Source organism: Nyctibius grandis, chromosome 4 (genome assembly GCF_013368605.1).
Source record: "Nyctibius grandis isolate bNycGra1 chromosome 4, bNycGra1.pri, whole genome shotgun sequence".
Classification (NCBI taxonomy): domain Eukaryota; kingdom Metazoa; phylum Chordata; class Aves; order Nyctibiiformes; family Nyctibiidae; genus Nyctibius; species Nyctibius grandis.
This window is the reverse complement of record NC_090661.1, coordinates 27,778,508-27,800,840: the sequence shown is the minus strand read 5'-3', so window position 1 is coordinate 27,800,840 and position 22,333 is coordinate 27,778,508. Positions and strand designations below refer to the sequence as shown.

The 22,333-nt window shown below is 43.8% G+C and overlaps 2 protein-coding genes across 2 annotated transcripts in view; one reads left to right on the top strand and one right to left on the bottom strand.

The window, feature by feature from the left end:
• Positions 1-3,775: 3,775 nt before the first annotated feature.
• On the top strand, positions 3,776-13,475 carry F2 (coagulation factor II, thrombin). Its single transcript, XM_068399446.1, has 14 exons — positions 3,776-3,854; positions 4,774-4,937; positions 5,968-5,992; positions 6,196-6,246; positions 6,767-6,872; positions 6,952-7,082; positions 8,767-9,063; positions 9,422-9,535; positions 9,819-9,945; positions 10,440-10,607; positions 10,942-11,115; positions 11,282-11,460; positions 13,035-13,105; positions 13,268-13,475. Exons 1-14 carry the CDS (start codon positions 3,776-3,778, stop codon positions 13,409-13,411), a joined length of 1,830 nt encoding a protein of 609 aa, XP_068255547.1. The 3' UTR covers positions 13,412-13,475.
• Positions 13,476-14,945: 1,470 nt separating this feature from the next.
• Positions 14,946-22,333, bottom strand: part of CKAP5 (cytoskeleton associated protein 5) — a 54,873-nt gene continuing 47,485 nt past the window's right edge. Inside the window, exons 39-44 of the mRNA XM_068398623.1 lie at positions 21,610-21,798; positions 21,374-21,511; positions 20,757-20,840; positions 20,504-20,663; positions 18,618-18,772; positions 14,946-17,399 (exon numbers count right to left, since the gene is read on the bottom strand). Of these exons, the coding sequence (XP_068254724.1) occupies positions 17,145-17,399; positions 18,618-18,772; positions 20,504-20,663; positions 20,757-20,840; positions 21,374-21,511; positions 21,610-21,798 (981 nt within the window). The 3' untranslated portion in view covers positions 14,946-17,144. The remainder of the gene's footprint in view (positions 17,400-18,617; positions 18,773-20,503; positions 20,664-20,756; positions 20,841-21,373; positions 21,512-21,609; positions 21,799-22,333) is intronic.

Genomic DNA, 22,333 nt, shown 5'->3' with positions numbered 1-22,333 from the left:
CAAAACACTCCCTAATGTAAAGAGCCACCCCACCACCTCTCTTTCCTCTCCTGTCCCTTCTGAAAAGCTTGTAGTCATAAATTAACACATGATGGGCTCTGAGTGTGAGGGGATGGGGGATTCATTCTTTGTGATTGTACCCAAAGTGTTACGATTGGTGATAAAACTGTATAACTCACTTCAGGAAAATATTCAGAAATGCCCCAACTATTGAGCCAGCAAACTGTATCCGTCATAGAGCAGACAAAGGCTGAAGAAAATAGGCCAAGGCCAAACCCTCTATACTCTGCTCCCTGGAAGTTGGAAAAATAGTTACACAGGAAATAAACAATTGCCAAAGGCTTTCTTCACTTAAAAAGAAAAGTCAGCTCATAGAGGGAAAGAGATAAGAACTCCCAGCTATGCTGAAAGCCGTAACTCTGGGAGGGTAAACGTATGAATCTTAGCTTTCTTACTCTAAGAAAGAAAATAGCATCCATCACTCATGGTGTGGGTGAAGGCAGAAAGAAAATGAAATTATTAAAAGTTGCTTACAGGAATGGTGAACAGATGGAAGAGTTAGATGTTTGAGGGGCGGAAGTCAAAGCCCCTGGAGAGGTGATAGCTGATGGAAGCTGTCCTGCTGTGAAAGCTAACCACAAGAGTGGGAGAAACAGAGGGGAGCCCTAGAATCACAGAATCACAGAATGTTAGGGATTGGAAGGGACCTCGAAAGATCATCTAGTCCAATCCCCCTGCCAGAGCAGGATTGCCTAGACCATATCACACAGGAATCACATCACAGAAGAAGAAAAGGCTATAATGTGAAAAGCCAGCATCTTTAATTACTACCATTGTTGTAAGATACCAGAAAGGGCTGGAAAATGTCCCAGGATGTAGTGAAAAGCTCCAATTATAAAGCAAACCCAATGTAAATAAATAGTTGAAACTGAATTGATGGATGTAACCTTGAGATAAAAGGGTTCAGCTGTTACAGTTAACAACCTAATGGCCCTGGTAGATGGGTTTGTACTGTTTCACAGAGGGAAAGAAGAACGGCAACTGGAAAAGCAGCAGCCAGACAGTGACAGAATGGTTGGTTTCAGTAAGATTTTTTTTTAAACAAGTGCTTAAGCAACAGAATGAATGTAGGAACCAGAAGAGAAGTAACGTTAAAGGAAGATGGCATAGGTGAGTTTTAGAGGATATTCATACCTGTCTGATAACTAAGCTTAACTGCTGTGTTCTCGTGTTGCTTGAAGTTAGCGCTATATAATGCATGATACCATGAAAGATGCTAACACCTTTCCGTTAAAGACAAGAAAATGGTAAAAATCTATGCATAACAGTGTTGACTTAAGCTGCAGTGTAAAGGCCGCCTGGTTATTACAAAGAAGAGACACAGACTGAGAATATTGGAAGCTCTTATGAAGTCAAATGCTCTGGTGATCCACATAACAAGTTGAGATGAGAAGGTGCAGGCCAGTGCTGCACGTACCACTTAGCCGCAGGATAAACTTAGCCTGCTAAACCTCACTGGGGAGCCTACAGGTTGCTTCCGCTTGGCATCTGGTGATGCTGCCACCACTGTGTCCTTGTCTTTATCTTAGAGTGAAGCAGCATATTCTTATGTGAACATCCTTTTGATTGACAGCAGAAATGACAGAGTTGTTTACTTCCGAGAAAATCCTATAAAACCTCTGAAGACCATGACACTGCTATCTGTGCAGTGTGTCATGGGCTGATGCTGTACTACTTGGTGTTCCCAGCATCTGAAGGGCTATCTGTCATGTTATGGGTGTGAGTCTGACACTATCCCATTTTGCCTTCTAATGTTACCCCCAACAAACGGTATTTTAATCAATGCTTTACAGAGTCTGGGTGCCTTTCCTGTTGGGATCTATAATGAGCACTTACACAGGTGCATTACACCTCCGTAAAACACTGCAGCATCTGTCTCTCACATCACTACAACTCAGGGGTGGGCAGCAGTCTTCCTGCGGTGGTATTTCCTTCCTGCATTCACATCCATATGGGCTTGCTCAATTATGCTTGGTGAAAGCAGCCCTGAGGTCACTTGTCCCACCTGCAATGTGAGACCAAAACCAAATTATTATCTAAAGAGTAAAGAAATTGCCCTTGCTGCTATCCTCTTCTCCGTCAGCTGAGCCAGGCCCTCTGCTTGCCAGCTGGGTTTACACAAACGTGGGGCTGTTTGCACGTCCTCCCACTTCGAGGAGCGGTGGTGGCTGCTGCGTGGGACGGCAGCGGCTCTGATTTCACCACTCTTCCAAAACCTGTTTGTGCCCTGATGCCTCCTTCCCGTCCCTGCTCCTAAATGCTGCTTCCCCCTGCTAAGTAACACGGGGTGTTTCTAGGGTTGTGCCTAATCCTGGGCACACACACTCCTCCACCCAGGTCACCTCCATCCAGGTCATCCCAGCCATTCCTAAAGGCATCTCTTAAAAATCTGGGAGTGTGTGTGGGTGAGAACAGGAGATACTCTTAGATGAGGGAGGGAGGCTCTGCAACTGCTCTTTGTACCAGTGGCCACAGAGTCATTCCTCAGCCACCCTAATGCTAATATTTGCACTCCATCTATGGAGATAAACATTACAGATGTATCTGCTGCACGGAGGCACAGCACAAAACATGCTCCCTGCTGGCAGAAAGCACTTTTGTGCCATGTGGCCATTCCTGAGACTACCCCTACCCTGCCCTGCTTTCTGCTGGTTTCTCGTTCTGCCAGTTTTCTGCTTGCTGTGGGAATAATGAGAGCTTTCCCAGCTCTGGTAGCCCAGTTCTTATTAGCTGATGTCATGACATCCAGACTATTCCTGCTTCCCTGTTCCTGGAAGCTCTTGTTTTCCCGGCTGGTTTTGCTCGCCAGAGCTTCTATTTCCTTCTGGGTGTACTTTTGTGTGTTCCACCGGTGTGGGAATAAAAGAGGGAGCCCGAACTTCATGCTGCTTCACCCTCCTCCAGTCCCCTGGGAACTGTAACGCAGTGGGAAGCATGCACTGCCGCTGGCATTGCTGACCTAACTGGGAGGAAAATTTAAATTCCACATGGGCTGTTGCAGGCACCCTTTCTGCTCCTTGGCATGGGCGAGGGAGAAGGAGGAGACTTAAACCGTGTGTTTTGGCGCCAGAATAGCTGGAGCTGAGCTTGCTGATAACTGCAGGGAAAAAAAGACAACTGGACTCTAGGGGGAAAAAGCTGAAGGGGCTTGCAGCTAAAAAGAGAAGGACTGGGAGTGGCTAAGGAGCTCTCAAAGTCTTGCTGCATGCGAGGCTACTGGAGCACAGCCTCCGAGAAGAGACAGCGGTAGGGACCCGAGCCAGCATGGTGGGGAGGCCGTGACGGTGCCAAGAGCTGCAGGGGAGCAGAGTGGCACCGAGGGAAAAGGAGTGAGCTGCTCTGGCCGGGGTGGCTGTGAGCTGGCAGAGACTTCTCCGTGCCAGCCCCAGTTCCCCCTGTGCCGTGGGACAAGCTTGTCCTCTCACTCCTCATGCCATCTTCCCTGTTATGAAATGGGATGCTAATTTTAGTCCTATGGGGATCCAGAGACATTTTGCTTGGCTTCTACCAATTAAGAAAGAAAATGAAGATGCCCTGAAGGGAGGGACAGATGCCAAGAGAGGAGGGATAAGAGGAGCCTCAGTCCCACTGTCCCTGACACACCACGACCTCTGGAGTCCTGTTTCTTCATTCTGGTTCAATATTAACCCAGCAGGGCTGTGACTCCACATATTCTGCTCCCTTTGCATTTCCCCTGCAGCCAGGGCTGTACAGCATGGCGTGCAACAAAACCAGTGTACTGAGGGTCCTGCTCTTCTCCAGCCTCCTGCATCTCACACTGAGCCATGCTGGAGGTAAGACTCAGGAAGAAGGGCAGTACCAGTGGGTGACAGGAGGAAGAAAGATGGGGTTATTTCTTTCCAAGGGTAAAGCTGGTGGCAGGTTTTCTTGGTAGGGCAGGTGGAGCTTCTGAAAGCTTGAAGCTGGGAGTGAAAAGGTGCCAAGAGTGGAGTGAGCATAGGGCTTTCCTGCACAGGAGGATGCAGCAGCAACCAGCAGCTGGCAGGGAAGGCTGGTGACAAGATCTCAGTGGATTTTGTGGGTCATCTGGGAGACAGGGGGGAAGGGGAATGTGGCTCAGTCCAGGACCTTGTGTAGCACAACTGTGGCTGCAATTCTACATTGCCTCCCCAGCTGTCCCTTATCTAAGCTTTAGGTCATACGCAGTACACCGCTTTCCTGCTCACTGCTCCTCTTCTCTTACCAGAGCTTCTAGTTCATCTATCTTTTCTTAATACGAGGTTAGGTCCTCTCAGACCCACTGCTGCGTGGGGAAAGACCTGTCTACAGGTCTCAGATCAGGGTCTCTGAACATGAAGAGGGAACCAAGCTGTGCCTATCACAGCGGTCTGAGGTTGGCAAGACAGAAATACAGCAGCTGGCAGAGAGCAGTAGCAGGCTCCAGCAAACAAGCCTCTACTTAACTGCAAATGAGCAAAGCAGCTTTGCAGAGGATAGCAGAGGGTTCCTGTCACTTCTGTTGCCTAAGTGATGCCAGCCCTGATAGATGAATTATAGAGAGCCTGCTCTGATCATCAGGTGTGGACCTCACAGGTCCTGACAGGGCTTCTCCTCTCTGTGTGGTGCACTGGGGGAGGCTGGGCTATGGGATCGTCACGTCAGCTGTGTGTGATTTTTGGCAACTGCAAGGGGAGACAAATGGGCCCTCCTGCTGCAAGCACCCCTTTGACTGGCAGTGTTCTGACCCAGCAGTTTTCCTGGAAAAGGGGCAGGCAATGTCACTGCTCAAGCGCCCACGACGTGCCAACAAGGGATTTCTGGAAGAGATGCTTCAGGGAAACCTGGAGCGAGAGTGCCTGGAGGAGACGTGCAGTTATGAGGAGGCTTTTGAAGCCCTTGAATCCACCGTTCAGACGGTACGTACAGGGGACACGAGTGGTCCCAAGAAACATTCCCTCAGCCAACCCATGTAGTGGGAGACCAGCAGGTCGCACATGCAGCCAGGGGCTGGGGTCATAAGACTTAATTCTGTGATACAAAGATGAGGCTGATGCCTGTGTGCCCCAGGGATTGCTCAGATTTCCTTCAGGAGTTTCCCTCCTGGAGCCACTCCAGGGTATGCAGCTCAAAGCCCAGGTGCTTTTCCTTCCCTCTCTATTTATTTTAGGCATGAAGTGAAAAGGAGAGAGTCTTCCCTCAACCATCAGTCCTGAATTGCATCTTCCACTTGTTCAGCATGGTGCCACACACATTTGAACTGCCACAGCCCAGACACACACAGAAGAGCTGGCTTAGCAACCACTGAGTGCAGGTGCCTCAAGCTCCTCTGAGCTGAAGCTTTGTCACAGTCTGTCCCTTTTTCTGGCTGTCAGACTCACTTGCTCTGCTAAATTTGTTCTGCATCCCTTTGGGATTTGCTCCTAGGCCCAAGGCCAGTGTCCATCCTGAATTCAACCCCCAAAAATACGACAGCAAACAGCTGAACAGTTAGGAGTCTAAGCCAGCAAGATAGAACCTCTGCGGAGTATTTTTAAAGCCATCACTCTCAGGCTGCACAGCAGAGATGTAGATCCAAATCGCTGAGCAATACCTACATGTGATCTGTGGCATTAGAATTCTAGGTTCAACTCCTTGGACTTCTGCACTGTAGCCCAGGCTCTGCTTCCTCTGCAGGTTGATGAAGGTTGTAAGCATCTTTGGTCTTTTTAGAAACAACAGTACTGTCTTGATTCCCGAGTCTGATGAGTGGGAATGTGGTTTTAGATCAGATTTTTTGCTTTGTTGGACTCCATAGTAATTGATATCAACAGAGCTAGGTTAGTTTGTTCTGTTTGTTGTGATGGCGCGTTCTTCTACTGCTTTGAATTGCAGCAGCTAAGCAGGGTCTGATGTTCTGCGTCTCTACTCCTAAATATGTAATTTAATTTTTATTTTTTTTTTTTACAGGATGCATTTTGGTCAAAATACCAAGGTAAGTTGCTTCAAGTCCTGCAGATGCTCTGCTAACCCTTAGGATGCACTGTCCCATCATGGAGAGATGGCTCCCTACCCTCTTACAAGAGCTCACTTTCCAGGCCAAAGCACTTGTGTTTTGTTCCTAGATGATAAACTGGTTCAAACTATGATGCTTATTGGGATTCCTCTCATACAATGTGTTTCTTCTTATTTTGCTAGTATGTCAGGGCCTGAAAAAGACCAGGACAGTTCTGGATGCTTGTCTAGAAGGTAAGAAGTTCATGTTGACCTCAATCTCCCAGGTACAGTGAGTGCCAGGAACTTGCTTCCTGGAGAGTTTGTAAGGAAAAAAAAAAAAAAATCTAAAGTTGGTGAAGCCACCTGATTAGAAGAAAAATAGCAGAAGGGGAGTTTGAAATTCCTTTCTTCCTGTTTTTTTCCCCACTAACAATTTCACAAACAGCCTAACTCCCCCATTGAAACAGCATGGGGTAGATATCCTTCTCCTTGTGACACAGTCAGGTGTCCCCAAGCCCAGCCTGTCAGAAGGGCTCTGACCTGCACCTACAGCCAAAGCAAAGCACAGAGTCTCAGGGCAAGCTCCCTCTGATGATGCAGAGAGAGCTTAAGCTGTGTGCTCTTCCCACCCTGTAAAAATGCCTGTGCTTGTTGTGCAGGCTCACACATACAGCGAAAGTTACAGGGATTTGTGGGGTGGTACCTCTGACCTTGAAAAACGCAACACCCATTTCCACTGGCCCTGGCTTATACTGTGTTGGGATTTTGACAGGTAACTGCTCTCATGATCTGGGCCAGAACTATGAGGGGACAATTAGCTACACCAAATCAGGGATTGAATGCCAAGTGTGGACAAGCAAATATCCACATATACCTAAGTAAGTTCATCTCCTGCACACCCCTAAAGGGTTCTCCAGGGTGTCCTTCATTCCTAGCCTAACCAGCTTTTTCTCATAGGTTCAATGCCACCATTTATCCAAACCTCATTGAGAACTACTGCAGGAACCCAGACAACAACTCCGAAGGCCCATGGTGCTACACTCGAGACCCAACGGTGGAACGGGAGGAGTGTCCCATCCCAGTGTGTGGTACGCCTCAGCACTATGCCCCAGCAAGCCCTTCACTGTCAGGGAACACTGCACTGAAACTGATACTAAATGTGTCAAGGAAGCAGAGAGGGTTAGGAGAGAGGGATCTTCCATGAACACAGGTCAGTCAGAGTAGAGGAGCTGCGACTTAAAGGGTAAAGGAGCTGAGGAAGAAAAGTCATTGAGTTGCCCATACATCTACCTTGGCTAAATTCCTCTAATGTGCCATTTTCTCTAGACTACACTAATATAGATCTAAATGAAATCCAGTGTCAGCAGTCCCCTGGAATCTACTACAGTGTTGCCAGTCAGGAGCACCCCAAAATACTGGCTGAGCTGCCTCTAATTTGTGACAGCAATAAGTCATACTGGGTTTTTTGGTCTGAATTCCCACCTTTAGGACAAAACCACTGCAGCTTGTGCTTGACTACCTGCCTTAATGTTCACTCGTACAGAGGGGTGCAGTTTAATATCAATGACCTCAAGAAAAAAGAAGACTCCCTTTTCTCATTGCACTTGACAGGATGGAGAACCATCCTCATACACATATACCTTCCCATTTCTCCACAGTACAGAGCTGCCTCCCCTGGGTCTTGGCCTCCATCTAAGAAGAAGTGGTAGAAAGCAGAGAATCTTCTCACAGCAGAAGTTTCTCTTCCAAAAGCAGAGACTAGAGGAAATGACTCTTAAAAGTGAACGTCAGAGAGGTCAGCAAGCATTTTGACCAAGGGGTGTTCTGAAGCTTTAAAAATCATTACCATTCCCTGGTCTGCAATATGGCAAACTGGAAAGAGAGAGTGCTCCGCTTTGGGGTGGTCAGGTATCTGTACTCTCTCTGTTCACTAGTTAGTTTCTGACCTACAGTAGCCTGCTGTTATGCTTACAAGGATATGGCAAGACTAGAAAAGCCTTGTTTTTGTGCACAGTTCCTTTGCACTCATGTTGACATGAGTCAATCTCACACAGAAGCAGCCTCACTGATTAAGGTGAATCCTATGTGCTCAGCGGCTGTTGTGCCCCAGGGTGAGCAGTCAAACAGAGGGTCTCTCTTCACATGGGGATTCCTCCAGTGCACAAGGAGGAAGCAGCTTGAGGCCAAGCAACTGCCGCAGAATAGATTATCTTGGTGCCCACTCACGCAGAGGAAATGCTGCCTAAAGATTGCACCCATTAGCACACTTGCAAGAAAAAGTGTGGAAAGTCTGGCAGGTGAATTTTTCTCTTATGACTAGATACAGAAACACTGGAAAAAGTTAAATTTGCTATTTCAGTAGCATATCACAGTAAAAGGCTCCCCCAAATATGGTCTAGCTACGCATTTGAGAAAAAGGCATTAGAGGCTCTAACACAGCAGCACTATGATGCCCGAGACACCTACCTATCCCTTGAGCTGGTTCTCAAAGATACCCCAGAAAGGAACACAATATTGTTCCTCACATGTTAGTGGCAAAGAGAAGTGTGATGAGTAGTGCCAGCCTCACCTTACCTCCTGTTGAAAGAACCCTCTCTGATGCTGCAATATTGTAGAGGGCCACCACATGCATGGGAGCATGGTGGGAGCTCCCAAACATAATAGGATGCCCCATGGAACTCGGGGCTTTAGTAAATGGCCTCTGGTGCTATTTGCTAACAGTACTTCTGAGTGGAAAGCTATGGCTTAAATCACAGCTCTCTGTCTTTCCAGGTCAAGAAAGGACGACAGTTGAATTCGCTCCACGGGTCACACCACCAGCCCCCGTGGAGCCCTGTGAACAAGAGAAAGGCATGCTTTACACTGGGACCTTCTCGGTAACTGTGTCTGGAGCTAAGTGCCTGCCATGGAACTCTGAGAAAGCCAAAGAGGTGCTCCACGGAAAACACATCGACCCAGATGTGAAGCTGCTGGAGAATTACTGTCGGAATCCCGATGGAGATGATGAGGGTGTCTGGTGTGTCACAGATGAACCACCCTACTTTGGATATTGTGATCTGCACTACTGCGGTGAGAAGCTTGCATTGGTTTGGGCAGGCACACTTGTGAGGCAGTGGCAAACAAAAGAAGTATGTGTGACTAGGGTGAAGTGCTTGGCCTGGCAGACACAGACAAGGAAGTATGTGCACCATGTAGATGGAAGTCCTGTTCGTCCAAATATCACACGTACTAACCTGCCGTACATGTACAGAGCTGTTACATCCCTGAAAAATCACAATGGTGGACAAGGAACATTAAAAGAGCAGTGGTTTTAAAACATCATTCCTTCATCAGACCCACTGTCTGTGGAAAGGAGCATCTACCTTGCTGAAAATTATGGAAACTGCAGCTAGGCCTTTTACCATGTTTGTCTTTCTGTCTCTCTCAGACAGCTCGCTAGAGGATGGGAACGAACAGGGGGAGGGAATATCAGGACGTACCACCCTTCCTCAAGAGTTCAAAACCTTCTTTGATGACAAAACTTTTGGTTCAGGCGAAGCAGGTGAGCAAAAACCCTAGATACAGCATCACAGTTTGTAGAAAGGCTACAGCTTCTTCCCACAGGGCACTCACTGTTCCTCAGAAACACCAGGTTGCCAAATGCTGTCAAAAACGGGGGGGAGATGTTAAATTCCTCAAAGGACCTTCAGAAGTCAATCTCCAGTTATGATCATGGAGTTACTAAGCACTTCCTTCCTGGGCTCTTTCAGCTTAGCATGCTGACTGCAGACATTTCCCTACTGTGAATGAGGTAGAGTAACAAAGCCAGATTGCCTGTCTTTCAGACTGCGGCACTCGTCCATTATTTGAGAAGAAAAAGGTAACAGACAAAAGTGAGAAGGAGCTGCTAGAGTCCTACAGAGGAGGAAGAGTTGTGCATGGGGACGATGCAGAAGTTGGCAGTTCCCCCTGGTAAGTATTATCTTTGCATAGTCCTTCATTGGGAATTGTCTCCCTTCTCTTCAGTTCAGGCAGGGAGAAATAAAAGGGCTCTCCCATCTCAGGCAGCATGCGAGCATTATGGCTTCTAATCAAAGCTTCTCCAAGTAGTTGACAGGGCAGTACTAAAATATCTGGAAAGGAACTCTCCTCTTGAGTCAAGTATGCAACCATCCAGAAAAGCAAGAGTGCTGGTGTGTTTATCTTTGTCTTTTCCTCTTTCCAGCTTTGCTGGAGCAGAGGGGATGAGAAGCCTCTCCAGGTGAAGGAAATAGTGTAAATGGCCTACTACATAGGATATACATGCCCAGGGAAGACTTTTGCTAGAAAGCCACCTATGCAGTTGCCTTTCTCAAGTATAGCGCAATGCTCTTCCCTACTCACTGCAAATTCTGCTCTTTCTGCATGACACCATTCAGCCAGCCATGCTGTTAGTCCTGCTAAGTCTTCCTTCCTCCTTGTCTCAGGCAGGTGATGCTCTACAAGAAGAGTCCTCAAGAGCTGCTGTGTGGTGCCAGCCTCATCAGTGACAGCTGGGTCTTGACTGCTGCTCATTGTCTTTATTATCCACCCTGGGACAAGAACTTAACTACAAATGACGTCTTGGTGCGGATTGGCAAGCACGTAAGAGCAAAGTAAGAGCCTGGATGAAGTGAGAGAGAAATACCCTTCCTCTTGGAGTAATGAAATACAATGAGGTTGGGCTACCCTTCAGTATCCATGGAAACATGCATAGCCAATGTCACATGCCTCTCAATAACAGAATCTAATGCAGTTGTCATTTGCTGCTCTTGCTGAGCCTAAAGGTTAAAGTGTGAGGGAGGGCAGAGCCATGGAAAGTCTAAAGGGGCACTCCATTGTAAAGAGAGTATTGTCTCAGAGGGTACAAAGCACCTGAGAGTATCACTAAACCCACAAGACTCTCATTTGCTACTGTACAGCAAATTTTTTCCTTCATGACTATTTCAGATATGAAAAGAATAAAGAGAAAATTGCTCTGTTGGATAAAATCATCATCCATCCCAAGTACAACTGGAAAGAGAACATGGACCGAGACATTGCCCTCATGCACTTGAAGAGACCCATCATCTTCAGTGACTACATCCATCCTGTCTGCCTGCCTACCAAAGAGGTTGTGCAGAGGTGAGGAGGCTGTCCCACAGTCCTAAAAATGCAGGCTAAAAAGCCTCCTTTGAGCCTTCAAAAAAAGTCAGAAAAAGATGCCTTATTTAGGCTATTTGCAGCAAGGGAGCCAGGCAGGAGAAAGCTGTTAGAATACATTTGATCATAATCATGCTTCCTTCCACAGGCTGATGCTGGCAGGTTACAAAGGGCGGGTAACTGGTTGGGGAAACTTGAAAGAAACGTGGGCCACTAGCCCAAGCAACCTCCCCACAGTTCTGCAACAGCTCAATGTGCCCATCGTAGACCAAGGTACCTGCAAGGCATCCACCAAAGTTAAAGTCACTGACAACATGTTCTGTGCAGGTAAGCAGCACTGAAGACACAAGGCCACAGAAAACAAGGCCTCTGAGCTCCTGACGGGGCTCCTGCAGCAAGGTTACTTTCTGATAAATTTGCAAATACCACCCATAAAGATTAACTCTCCCATGATAAGAACTTTTTCAGCTCTCAGAAAACATGAAGCCTGGAAAACAAAGCTATGAATAAGGTTCACCATGCTATGTCAGGCTAACTAGCCTAATGGCACCACTCTGCTAGGTATCAGCAATAGCTGTGGGAGAACTGAGCACATATAAAATTATCTTTTCACCTATATATAGAACAGTTCAGTGACTTCCTAAATTAGAGGCTGCAAACCAGTCATCCTACTCAGTAGCCAAACAACCCCTTCTCCACTAGCTTGTCTCAACCCTTTGGAGCCTATTCATACTTATGCCCACAACTTCTGTGGTAACAGGCTCCGCGGATTAGTTACGACATGTGTGAAAAAATTAATTCCTCCTGTTCTGTTAAATTTCCTGTCTAATAAATGTGAAGATGTGCACATCTATACTCATAACTTAAGAAAAAATATTTCTTCTCCACATTATATGCTGTTTTATTGGACCCCTTGCAGCTCTGTCATTCCTCCTCCAAACTGAAAAGCACTTACTTAATCTTTCCTAATATAGAAGGCATTCTGTACTTCTGATAATCCTTGCTGTACCTTCCTAAATCTCTTCTAGCACTATACCCTTTTTGAGAGATAACAGAAGTGAACACAGTATTCAAGATACAAAGAGACTATGGATTTATATACTGGTTTAATACTTCCTGCTGTGTTCTTTATTCCTGCAGCCTTTATCAGTTCCTACAAGGAAATCTCCAATAATTTTTGACTGAGTTTGTGCTGTTTGCGTCTAATAACACATACAATTACTTGAGTTAGAATGGAAGCCAATTTCATAAGAGTCTACACTGACAATAAAGTGTTCTTATGGCTTCTTTTTCTAGACGACATTCTTGAAAAATAGCTGAGATGCAGACATACAGCAGAAAAGGGGAGACATGGGTGATGGGAAAATGCAAAGATATGTCTAGTTCATCAGGAATTAAAGTGAAATCCCTTTCCTCTTCATAGCAAGACTACAGGAAGACAGTCAGTTGGAGGAGAGAAAGAGCAGAGCTTGCAGAATGACAGGAAGGTAAAAGTAAGGAGAGCAATGTGTCTGTAGAGCAAACAGAATGAAAGAACAGGGTACATGGAATATTACACACAAGTTTAAGATAAGAAAAAGGCACAGTAGCTCAGGCTACAGCTGTGAATACAGCAGCAGCTGACACTAACAGCAATTCTGATGAAAGAAAACAGGAGTGAAAGCACGGAGGGTGGAAGAAGGTGGTGGATTCAGGAATGTTGCAGAGACAGGAGCAGAGCTAGCTGTTTTACATATAATATAAAAAACAAAGCAGTTATTTCTATTTAAGTCCAATAGCTGGCAGAAGCAGTAAGCGATCTCATTGCTCTCAAAATTTATGCAGCAATACTTCAAGGAAAAGATGGCCAACAGCAGCCACTCCCCCTACAGTCAAATGCCAGACTTTGTTCTTGCCTGCAGGTTACAGTCCTGAAGACTCGAGGAGAGGAGATGCCTGTGAAGGAGACAGTGGGGGACCTTTTGTAATGAAGGTATGTTCAAGAGACAAAATTACTCCAACAAGCTATGGTATCTAGTAGGGGCCAGTCTGAATGCCAAAGTGGTATCCATCACTAAACAGGCTGGGGCACATGTAAGGCTTAGATCTGAAAATGTCTTGCTCCTTGTGCCAATCCCATTTTTCTTTACTTTAGAACCCAGATGACAACCGGTGGTATCAAGTGGGAGTAGTTTCATGGGGAGAAGGCTGTGACCGAGATGGCAAATACGGATTTTATACTCATGTATTCCGCCTGAAAAAGTGGATGAGAAAAGCCATCGAAAAACATGGGCGATAGAGGAAACGTTTACCTTGCTTGCTCTCAGCTTTGCTACAATGCTCCACTTCTTAAAAACATAAGCATAGAAGATCCTGAAGTAAAAGTTACATCCTTACAACTTGACAGAAGAAAGTGTTCTCCCTTGAAAATAAAAGTTCTCAAACCTATCTTCTTCCTTTTGTTCATGCTGAGTTTAGTTGCACTTGAGTCTAAGCCATCACAGTAGCCAAGAGTACCAAGAGAATGGCACTAGCTGTACTGCTAATTACCTGTTGTGCTTCAAACAAATTCTCCTCCCTTCTATCAGCTATAATCATCAACAGATTTGAGACCTCAGATGATGGCCTTAAGCCAGTCACAGTAAGCACGATTCTGCCCTCAGGCACTGTCCATTTCCTCCCTTCAAATCAACTCATTTTCTGTTCTAGAAATTGAGCCAAGAATGTCCTGGAGATAATCACCCTACAGTAACTGTGGCATTAACCAAAAACCAATACCAACATCAAAAGTAAAGCAACTATAACCTGTTTTGATAAGACAAGACATTGTTCTCAGCTACAACAGCAGATGGCAAATACCAGCACCACTGTTTGCAAGGATAGCATCTTAAGAAGTTACAAGTACCAGCCGTATGCAATTCATCCTACAGAGGAATACGAGCTTGAATACATTAAGTAGCACTTCCATTACTGTATGGCAGTAACTTTCTACATGGCAGGTGGTGTTGGGTCCTCAAAGTGTATTTTCCACCTGCATAGCGAGATTCAGAAGGAAGCAATTCATGCACAGTCATTGTCAAAGTGCCTCCAATGGAAGAATCCTGCACTATACTTGTTTGGTTGTCTTATAAAGCCTGTATAGGGACCACTCCCAAAAGAAGCTTCAGTTCTTTCATGAACTCCTCTTTAGCAGCAATTTCTGGACCACTGAGGACCCAGCAGTACAGCAGTAAATGCACATTCTTGACTAGCCAATTTGTTCAGCCCAATTTTCTCTTAAATTAATCATGATATTTGGAAACTGTCCTTGCTCCCTATGACACCATATTCCTAAACTCCTCATTCAGAGTGCCATCAACTCACAGTAACAGGCAACAGTGAAATTTTGTTGTGCTTCATACAGAGTATTAAGAAGCAGAGTGACTCTGTTGAAAAAGTGACAGTAGAGGTAACAATCTGAAATTAGTTGCATATAAACAAAGTTATCGATCAATTACTGTATGTCCACCTCCTTGAAGATGGCTCATTTGGGAACGAACTTGAAGACAGCCCAATTTGATTGCCCAAAGAAAGCACAAAACCAACCTCTCAAAGACATCTGAAGAAAGAAACCTCAAGAGCTCAAGTTCTGTAACTGTTTAAAGTCATTGATAACCACAGGCATCGGACACTGAAAACGTTTAGCCCTTCTAATGTTTAAAGTTTTAGCCTCATCTTTCACTGCTATCTAATAATCTGTGAGAAATTGCACATCTAAGAGGGGAACCAGGACCATACAGTTTCTGGAGTAAGTCACTGTTAATACTGACTTGTTACAAAACAATACAGAGGAATAATTTTTAAAATTCAGTTTAATGTTATTTAAATATTGTCTGGGCTAAAGATTAGGCTTTATTAATTTATGTGCACAAGTTTTAGTTCAGAACTCCCAGGATATTGAGTCCAGCCAAACACTACAGAGACAAAGGGCAAAAACTCATTCATAGTAAGCAACTATATCTTCTGCTACTCAATTATTCCTGTACTTCACTTCCAATTCTGCTTCAAATTTAAAATAGATGTATGCAGGTTTGCAGGCATTGCTGTTTTAACATCCTGAGCTAATTAACAAAGAGCTCTTCAGAACATCTGCTGGACATGGTAAAGGAACATATGGATTAATTTAAATGTCAGTAAGTTTCAAAAAAGCAGCCAGTAATTGAGAGGTAGTGGCAGGAACTCTAGTGCCAGCCCACACAAACTATTCACAAACAGCCCCAGTTTAAGTGTGCAAAACCTCAGTGCTTACCAATAAGGGCCAAACCTCCACTTGTCATACAGCTCTGTTCCACAAGAAAGTGCATGCCCACTTCAGGTTAGGAGGAGACTGCAACTACTAAAGCACTACTAAATCGAGGTGGTGGAGCAATGAATGGCATCATGTCAATTAACACAGGATGGAGAACGCTCACAAGTCACCTGCTATCACAGTGTAATATCTCACCATAAGCACCAAGCAGTATTATGTCAACTGCAACCCCATCCTGGGGGTCCTGTAAAAGAAAGATTTCAGCTATTTGCAGCAGCTCTGGCATAGATCTGCTGTACAGGTACTAATTTAAAGCCACATTTTTACTGTAATCAGGCAAAACAGTTTCAGTAACGGCCTTAATGCAGAGACTGCTGGTCCACAGAGCAAACAACAAAAGAAGCAGTTACATGGAACAGATTAAAATCTAGAGCAGAAGTGTGCTGTTTTAAGCCTGCCTGTCCAACTCTTCAATAACTCTGTTCTAGCTATGGAAAAGATGTGCAATTTATGCTTCACAAGCAGCTCTCACATGGAACTGCAGTAGTAAGGTAGAAACACATCACCTCCCTAGAGATGAAAGGGCTAGAAAGGCTACACAGTATATGTCTTAATCTTCATACTTGTTGCTTCTGAAAAAGGCTAATCAGAAGACACTTACAAAAAAAGCAGTGGCTACAGCTTTCAGACTAGCACTACCAGTTGTCTTAGTTATACAAAATAGTAGAGTTTACTGACAACAGATGTTAAGAGCAAAAAGAATGGGAGTGGTGAGGTCTACCTCCACTTGAAAACTGCATGAGAAAGACCGCTTAACCAAATGAGTTCAGGATAAATGAGTCCACTGACTGTACATCACTGCTAATCCATTCCATAACAGCAGCAGGTTCCCTCAGAGAAAGCATTTGTACACAGATGGGACTATGCTCCATCTGGGTAGAGGCATCACAAGGACTAGATAATTTAAAATAAGCATTTCAGCAAACTAAATATTCTCAACTTACTCTCAAGTTACAGAAACATATTCCAAAACAAAAAACGCAACTATATGAAAAATGCACTACTGCTCACAGAAGGAAGAGTGCAAAGTCTCAGGATTGCACCCACAAATAGCATATATTCACTCATCTTCCTTATAATATATCCAGACCCCAAGGTTCATGTCAAGAATAGCTTACTTCAGTTTCTAGCTGCCCAGTCACTAACATTCAGGAATAGAGAGTGACTTCTCTAACCAGCAGTCGCTGCTGTTCCTACAGAGGCTGGTATAGTTAATGCAAACTTTATTTACAAAAGACACTTAAATTAGTTACTTCATGCCATGTGTCCATACAGAATCAACAGTTCAAGGATTACATGGAGAAGAATTCACAAAATTAAAAGTGAAATCACTAAAGATCTTCTAAGAGTTAAGAACCAGGAAAAGATCTTAAAGACAATTTTACAAATAAAAAAACAAGTTATGAGAAACTAGTCTGAGCAAGAGGATGGTTGTTTACAGGTCTGTACACTAAAACTAATACACAGACAGCCTTCTATTGTCAAAGAGATGCTCACTGAGAAGCAGAGTATGTACAAGTACTTGTGCCACAATGACTCAACCCCCCAAAATCCACTGTATTATACATAAACCAGTTTGTATACATTAGGCCTAAATGAGGCCATTTAACTACGAAGACTTCTAGTTTAGTAAACTAAAGCTGAAGACAGCCCAAGCAACAGTGACGCTGTCTCTCTCGCATCTCTATTTGCGACTGCTTTTTATTCTCTCCAATCTTTTTTTCAAGTCATCAATATTAGCTGCTGCAGAAGAGGGTGAAGCCAGGGTAGTTCCAATGCCAGAAGAATGAGTCTGATTGGAGTCCAGGTCCAGATGTTGGTACTGCTCCCGTGACTCACGGAGCTGGGAGAGCTTACTGTGAAGCATATCTGTAGAGGATGCAACTGTAGGGACTGCTGGTTTAGAGAGCAGAGATGTCAGAGGTGGTCTGTCTTCCTGCTACAGGGGAGGAAAGTGAAGTGTTATGACAGATAGTGGCAAACACCATCTAAGAAATACAAACCATAAGGAATGGCTTTTCACCTTCACAAGAAATACAAAAAACAGAGGAAAGGGAAGGAGCAGTACAACATGAGTGATCTGGAGTGATAAAGTCAGTTGCCATCAAAGTCAGAACCACACAAAGCTAACGACAATACTCAATTCCTATAATGTCAGTAGTTCATGTTTAGCTTGATGTCAGTAGGGACACAAAGGAACTACAGCCTTTAAAGATCAAAAATTCACAGCAGACCAGTGTTTTACTGAGATAGCCTGCTGCAGTCTTGAACAGCTTGAATTCTAACACCACAAGAGGAAAGTCCATGCCTACATGCAGCATCAACAGCCAATGAGTTTTCTGGAGAAATGAGAATAGAAAACTTGGATTGACTGGCAAGATGCACCCTGCCAAAGACTTACAATGTCAATTCACTGTTCTTTTACCAATTGATACTTCCATCTGCGTTAATTACCTTGTTACTATCATGTAGGAAACATTTCCCCTTCTCAGAGCTGTGAGCTGATAACACAAGCTTGTGTTAAAGGTTAAAACAGTGATGTGCCTGAATGACTATTCCTAGAGCAAACACCACTTCTCATGTGGCTGAGTGCAAACTTCAGTCGTCAGCACTAGATTCCTAACACACAGATCACCAAACTGTTAGAAATTTTGGTCCACAGGTTTCCAATACTAAGCTCATTCAGCATTTCTGTGCCCCAGTATTCATACACCAAAAATAAACAAAAACTTCATTCAGCTCTTAAGGTTGTTTCAGAGCAGAAAGATCTAGAATTTACACATCATTCAACTCAAACAGTGGTCAATATACTTTAGCCTTTAGAGAACAGTAGTTAAGTTATTTGAACCTTTCTGAAACTCGACTACAAGGCAAGGGAAGATAACAAACTACAGGGCTGCAGAAACAACCTGCATGTACACCAGTGTTGCAAATAAAGTGGACTGAAACACAAGCCTACTTGGCCAAGTAATGAGTTTAAGCTGTTTATACGAGGCATGGTGACATGCAGTGAACAGCTAGGACACGAAGTATAACAAAAGATCATCAATTCTCATTAGAATCTGCCTTTGGCACAGAAAAAAAATATCATTTGAATTCTTAAAGTGCAAATGAAGCATCTTCCCTGGGGATGTACAAGTGTTGCCAAGTACAATACCTTTGCGTTGTCAAGGCCACAACGCTGCCTGAGGATTTTTAATCTTTCCAAGTAAACTGAAGGCCCCACTTCCTCCCCATTTGTGTTTCCTATAGATGAAGATACAGTGTGGGTAGAAGCAGGAACACACGTTCCTTCCACCTGAGGAGAAATTCCTGGAGGATGAGGGGAAGGGGGGAGAGGAAAAAAGTAAAAAAAAAAAAAAGAAAAAAAAGAATAAAAACATTAAGTGTAAGCCTCTTCATCAGTTCCTTTAAATAAGATGCAACGGATGAAGAATCAACCACCCCATAAACTACCAAGCTATTTGCATTTGCCGGTATAGGCATATCGGCCCTTTCGTTTCCTTGCAAGAGTGGTAACTGAAAACCCAGAAAAGAAACCAAGACATTTAAGAAGTGGCAGCAGAGCAGCTCCAGAAGTTGTGCTGAGGCTGACAGCTGAAGACGACAGTGGCGGGGAGAAGACGACACTGATTTGGATCAGCAGTAACCATGGTGTCCAATAGAGAGAACTCAGCAACTGGCAGGATGGGAAATTTGCGGAGTCTTCTGTCTTTTTCTAAATTTAGCAGTACTTCTGGGCAGACTTTACCACTGACTCTAACCCCTCTTTACCTCTCCTTCGGGTAACTTAAAGCTGCTGCTTCTTCCAATACAATCTGAAATAGTGATTTCTGGAAGGCATGTAGCAAGGTTTTTAAAGCTTCCCTACCAAAAGACTAGGAAAGGATTTCACATTATGAAAAAGCCTTTCCATTTTGAAATGAATGGCAAGTTCTAAGACTTAGTGTGGACAGGGATTTGTTTTCACTAATTTCCTGCAAGGGTATTTAAAACAGAGAAAAGGAGAATTAAGGTTAAGCATTTATACTGCAGTCTAAATAAAGCACAGTTGCAAGATGGAACAATATCCTTTATTATATCAAACTATTATCGTTAGGGAGGGGGGAAAAAAAAAAAAAGGCAAAATTGGGGCATGTAAATTCTGATTTGAAATCTCTAACTGTTGAACGAAGGTTTCTTGGTTGTACAGACTTCTGGGATGAAAGGCAGAATTTTCTGTCCTGTCAGACACATTTAGGAAGTTCTGAAAGAAACTTACATTGTCTCCCTAAAGTAATTTACAATACAAAGATAGGAGAAGGAACAGTAGTAGGAGAAAAGGCTAAAGTCTCACAGGACACTGTGAAATGTGAAAGAAGTGAAAGTTAAAGGTAGTTTTGCCAGACTGTGTATCAGTTTTTACTGTCAGCTAATCATTTGTCATATTCCCTCCCTAATATTGCATTAAATACTCATTTGTGCTTATCGGCAATGAAAAGACTCACTAACAAAGTGTTTTACAGTAATTTATCCAATTAAAAAGCTGATTTATTGGAAAGAGGTCATCACAGAGACTTCTATAGAAACAGTTCAAGTTATATCTTAAATAAACTTTTCAATTCCACAGTAAACAATACTCTATCAAAAAAACCTCCTGTACCATTTTAGTAACCAAAAGGCAAAAGGAGAACCTGACAGCTGCTGCTATTATAAACCAGCTGTATACTTTGCAGAAACAATTCTTGATACCAGACACATGAAGCACAGGCTAATGTTCAACCCACACTACAGGATACAAGTTAGAACCACTTGTTTACCAAGCCTTTCAGATGTTTTCTACATTTAGTGTGATGATGTTTATAACATCTTTTTCTGTAAACAAAGAATGCACAGTCCCTGCAAATGGCGTCTCATGAAGCAACACAAGCGCCAAGAAAATATGTTGACTTGCTTTGGAAATCCATAAACATCTGCAAATATTAGTTTCTATCAGGGGACATGTAACTGCTCTCCTTCTATCTCTGCTTCTCATAAATGAATCAGTTTTCCTATAACACGTACCTGTAGAAGCAGCAATGCGTCCTTTCCCCTCACGTTCTGTTTCTATCAGCCGGAGGCCTCTTTCCACATAGCTCTGGAAGAACTGAGAGGAGTTTTTCAGGAAGGGCTCAATGTCTGCATCAGAATATTTCTTTTTGTATTCATACAGCTCTGCCAGACCCTGGGAGGGAAGAGTTCCTGTGCATTATTACCACTGCTACATACACCATTCTAATATATCATGCTCTCCTCCTTGCAGGAAGGGAGCACTTACCTCCTTAGTGTTCTCCTTGGAGCCAATCTTCTTAAATATTTCTGCCAAAATATCATTAACTTTGGCCTTCGAAGCCTTCTCCTCCTAAATAAATAAGTAAAAGGAGACTTTAAAACAAAGTGAATAAAAATGAAGGGAAGTTAGACAAACCCACAGTGCCCTCAGACCCGCTAGCTGGATACAGAGCTTCCAAGATGAAGAAAACCTTGAAGTGATTAGGGTTTTACACAGCCACTGTTTACCCGGAATGAGAGTAAGGACATCATCAAGCTGTAGGACTCCTTCTGAGAAGCCAGTGTTTAAAACCTGTTTTGGGTATGGTTAACTTTTAGTAGATCAAATGCAGTATCAGGCAGCATAAAACCTATGCTGCACACCTGAATGTCCTGGAGAGCACTTCATCCTGGGACATGCACAGAATGTTTAGGTAATAATAGAAACACACTGCAAGTTCCCAGAACAGCCATAAGTAAAAGTGAAACTAGAAGAGCATTTCCAACACTAGTTGCATGGAAAGGCAATTACTACTTCACATTCCACAATCACAAAATTAAGCTTGTTTCTTAAATAAATTGCTTTACATTCCCTCTCCCTACCAACATATTTACATTACTTACTAAGCGAGAAGCCCCTTTTTCTGTATCCTTATCAGCTTTGCTTCCAGTCTGGTCCATGGAGTGTTTCATTACTCTACACAGGTGAGCCTCCAGCTCAGACTCATTTTTGTTGTCTATCATTGTTAAATGATCTAAGATCTAAAAGGAGGAAAAAAGGGATTAAAAAAAAGAAGGAAAAGCTTTAGAGACGGCATGAACATCCACTTTAAAAGTACATGACTAGTGACTGCTCTGACCTTGGGCCCTTTCAGCTTGCACAGGGTGTGAAGCAGAGTCTTCAGTGTCCTTATAGGAAACTCACTCTTACATTGCTTCAGCTTCTCTTTGGGAAAGACCTTCATGAAAATGTGGATATCCAGTAGAATCCGATCCAGATTGATGCTATTAATGGTTTCCGGAAGAAGACGCACCATTCTCCACAGACACTGGAACAAGAGGCTGACTTAAAGCAAGACAACTCAAGGAAGCAGCATTTAATTATATAACGAGAGATTATACAAAACTGTCATTGAGCTGCTTCACTCTGCTACCACATACAGACATGCATCATGTCTGCCTGCACAAGCTAAATTTGCATTGGTACATACTTTCTCTTTGTAACTAGCTGTACTGTATCCAGATCCTCCTTCAGAGCTGACGCATAAAAGTAGTGCTGACTTCTCTACCAATAACAGCAGACCGAATGCTTTGCACGAAGAAGTTTCAACACATAGCGCATATACACTATGTACACACCCACACAGTGCGAGTTCTTTAGGTTTAGTCTCATTGAAAATGCCTAAGTTGTGTTTAAATCATGCCAGTTACAAAAGGGTGTTGTATTATAAGAGATCACACTCGTGCTTTAAATGCAGACATTTGCACATTCACTCTGCCTACCCTTAGAGATGACAAAATACAAGCCAGCTCGAGCCTGGGACTGTTCAAATCCATAGCACAGTGCTGTGCCTAAGCGAATCA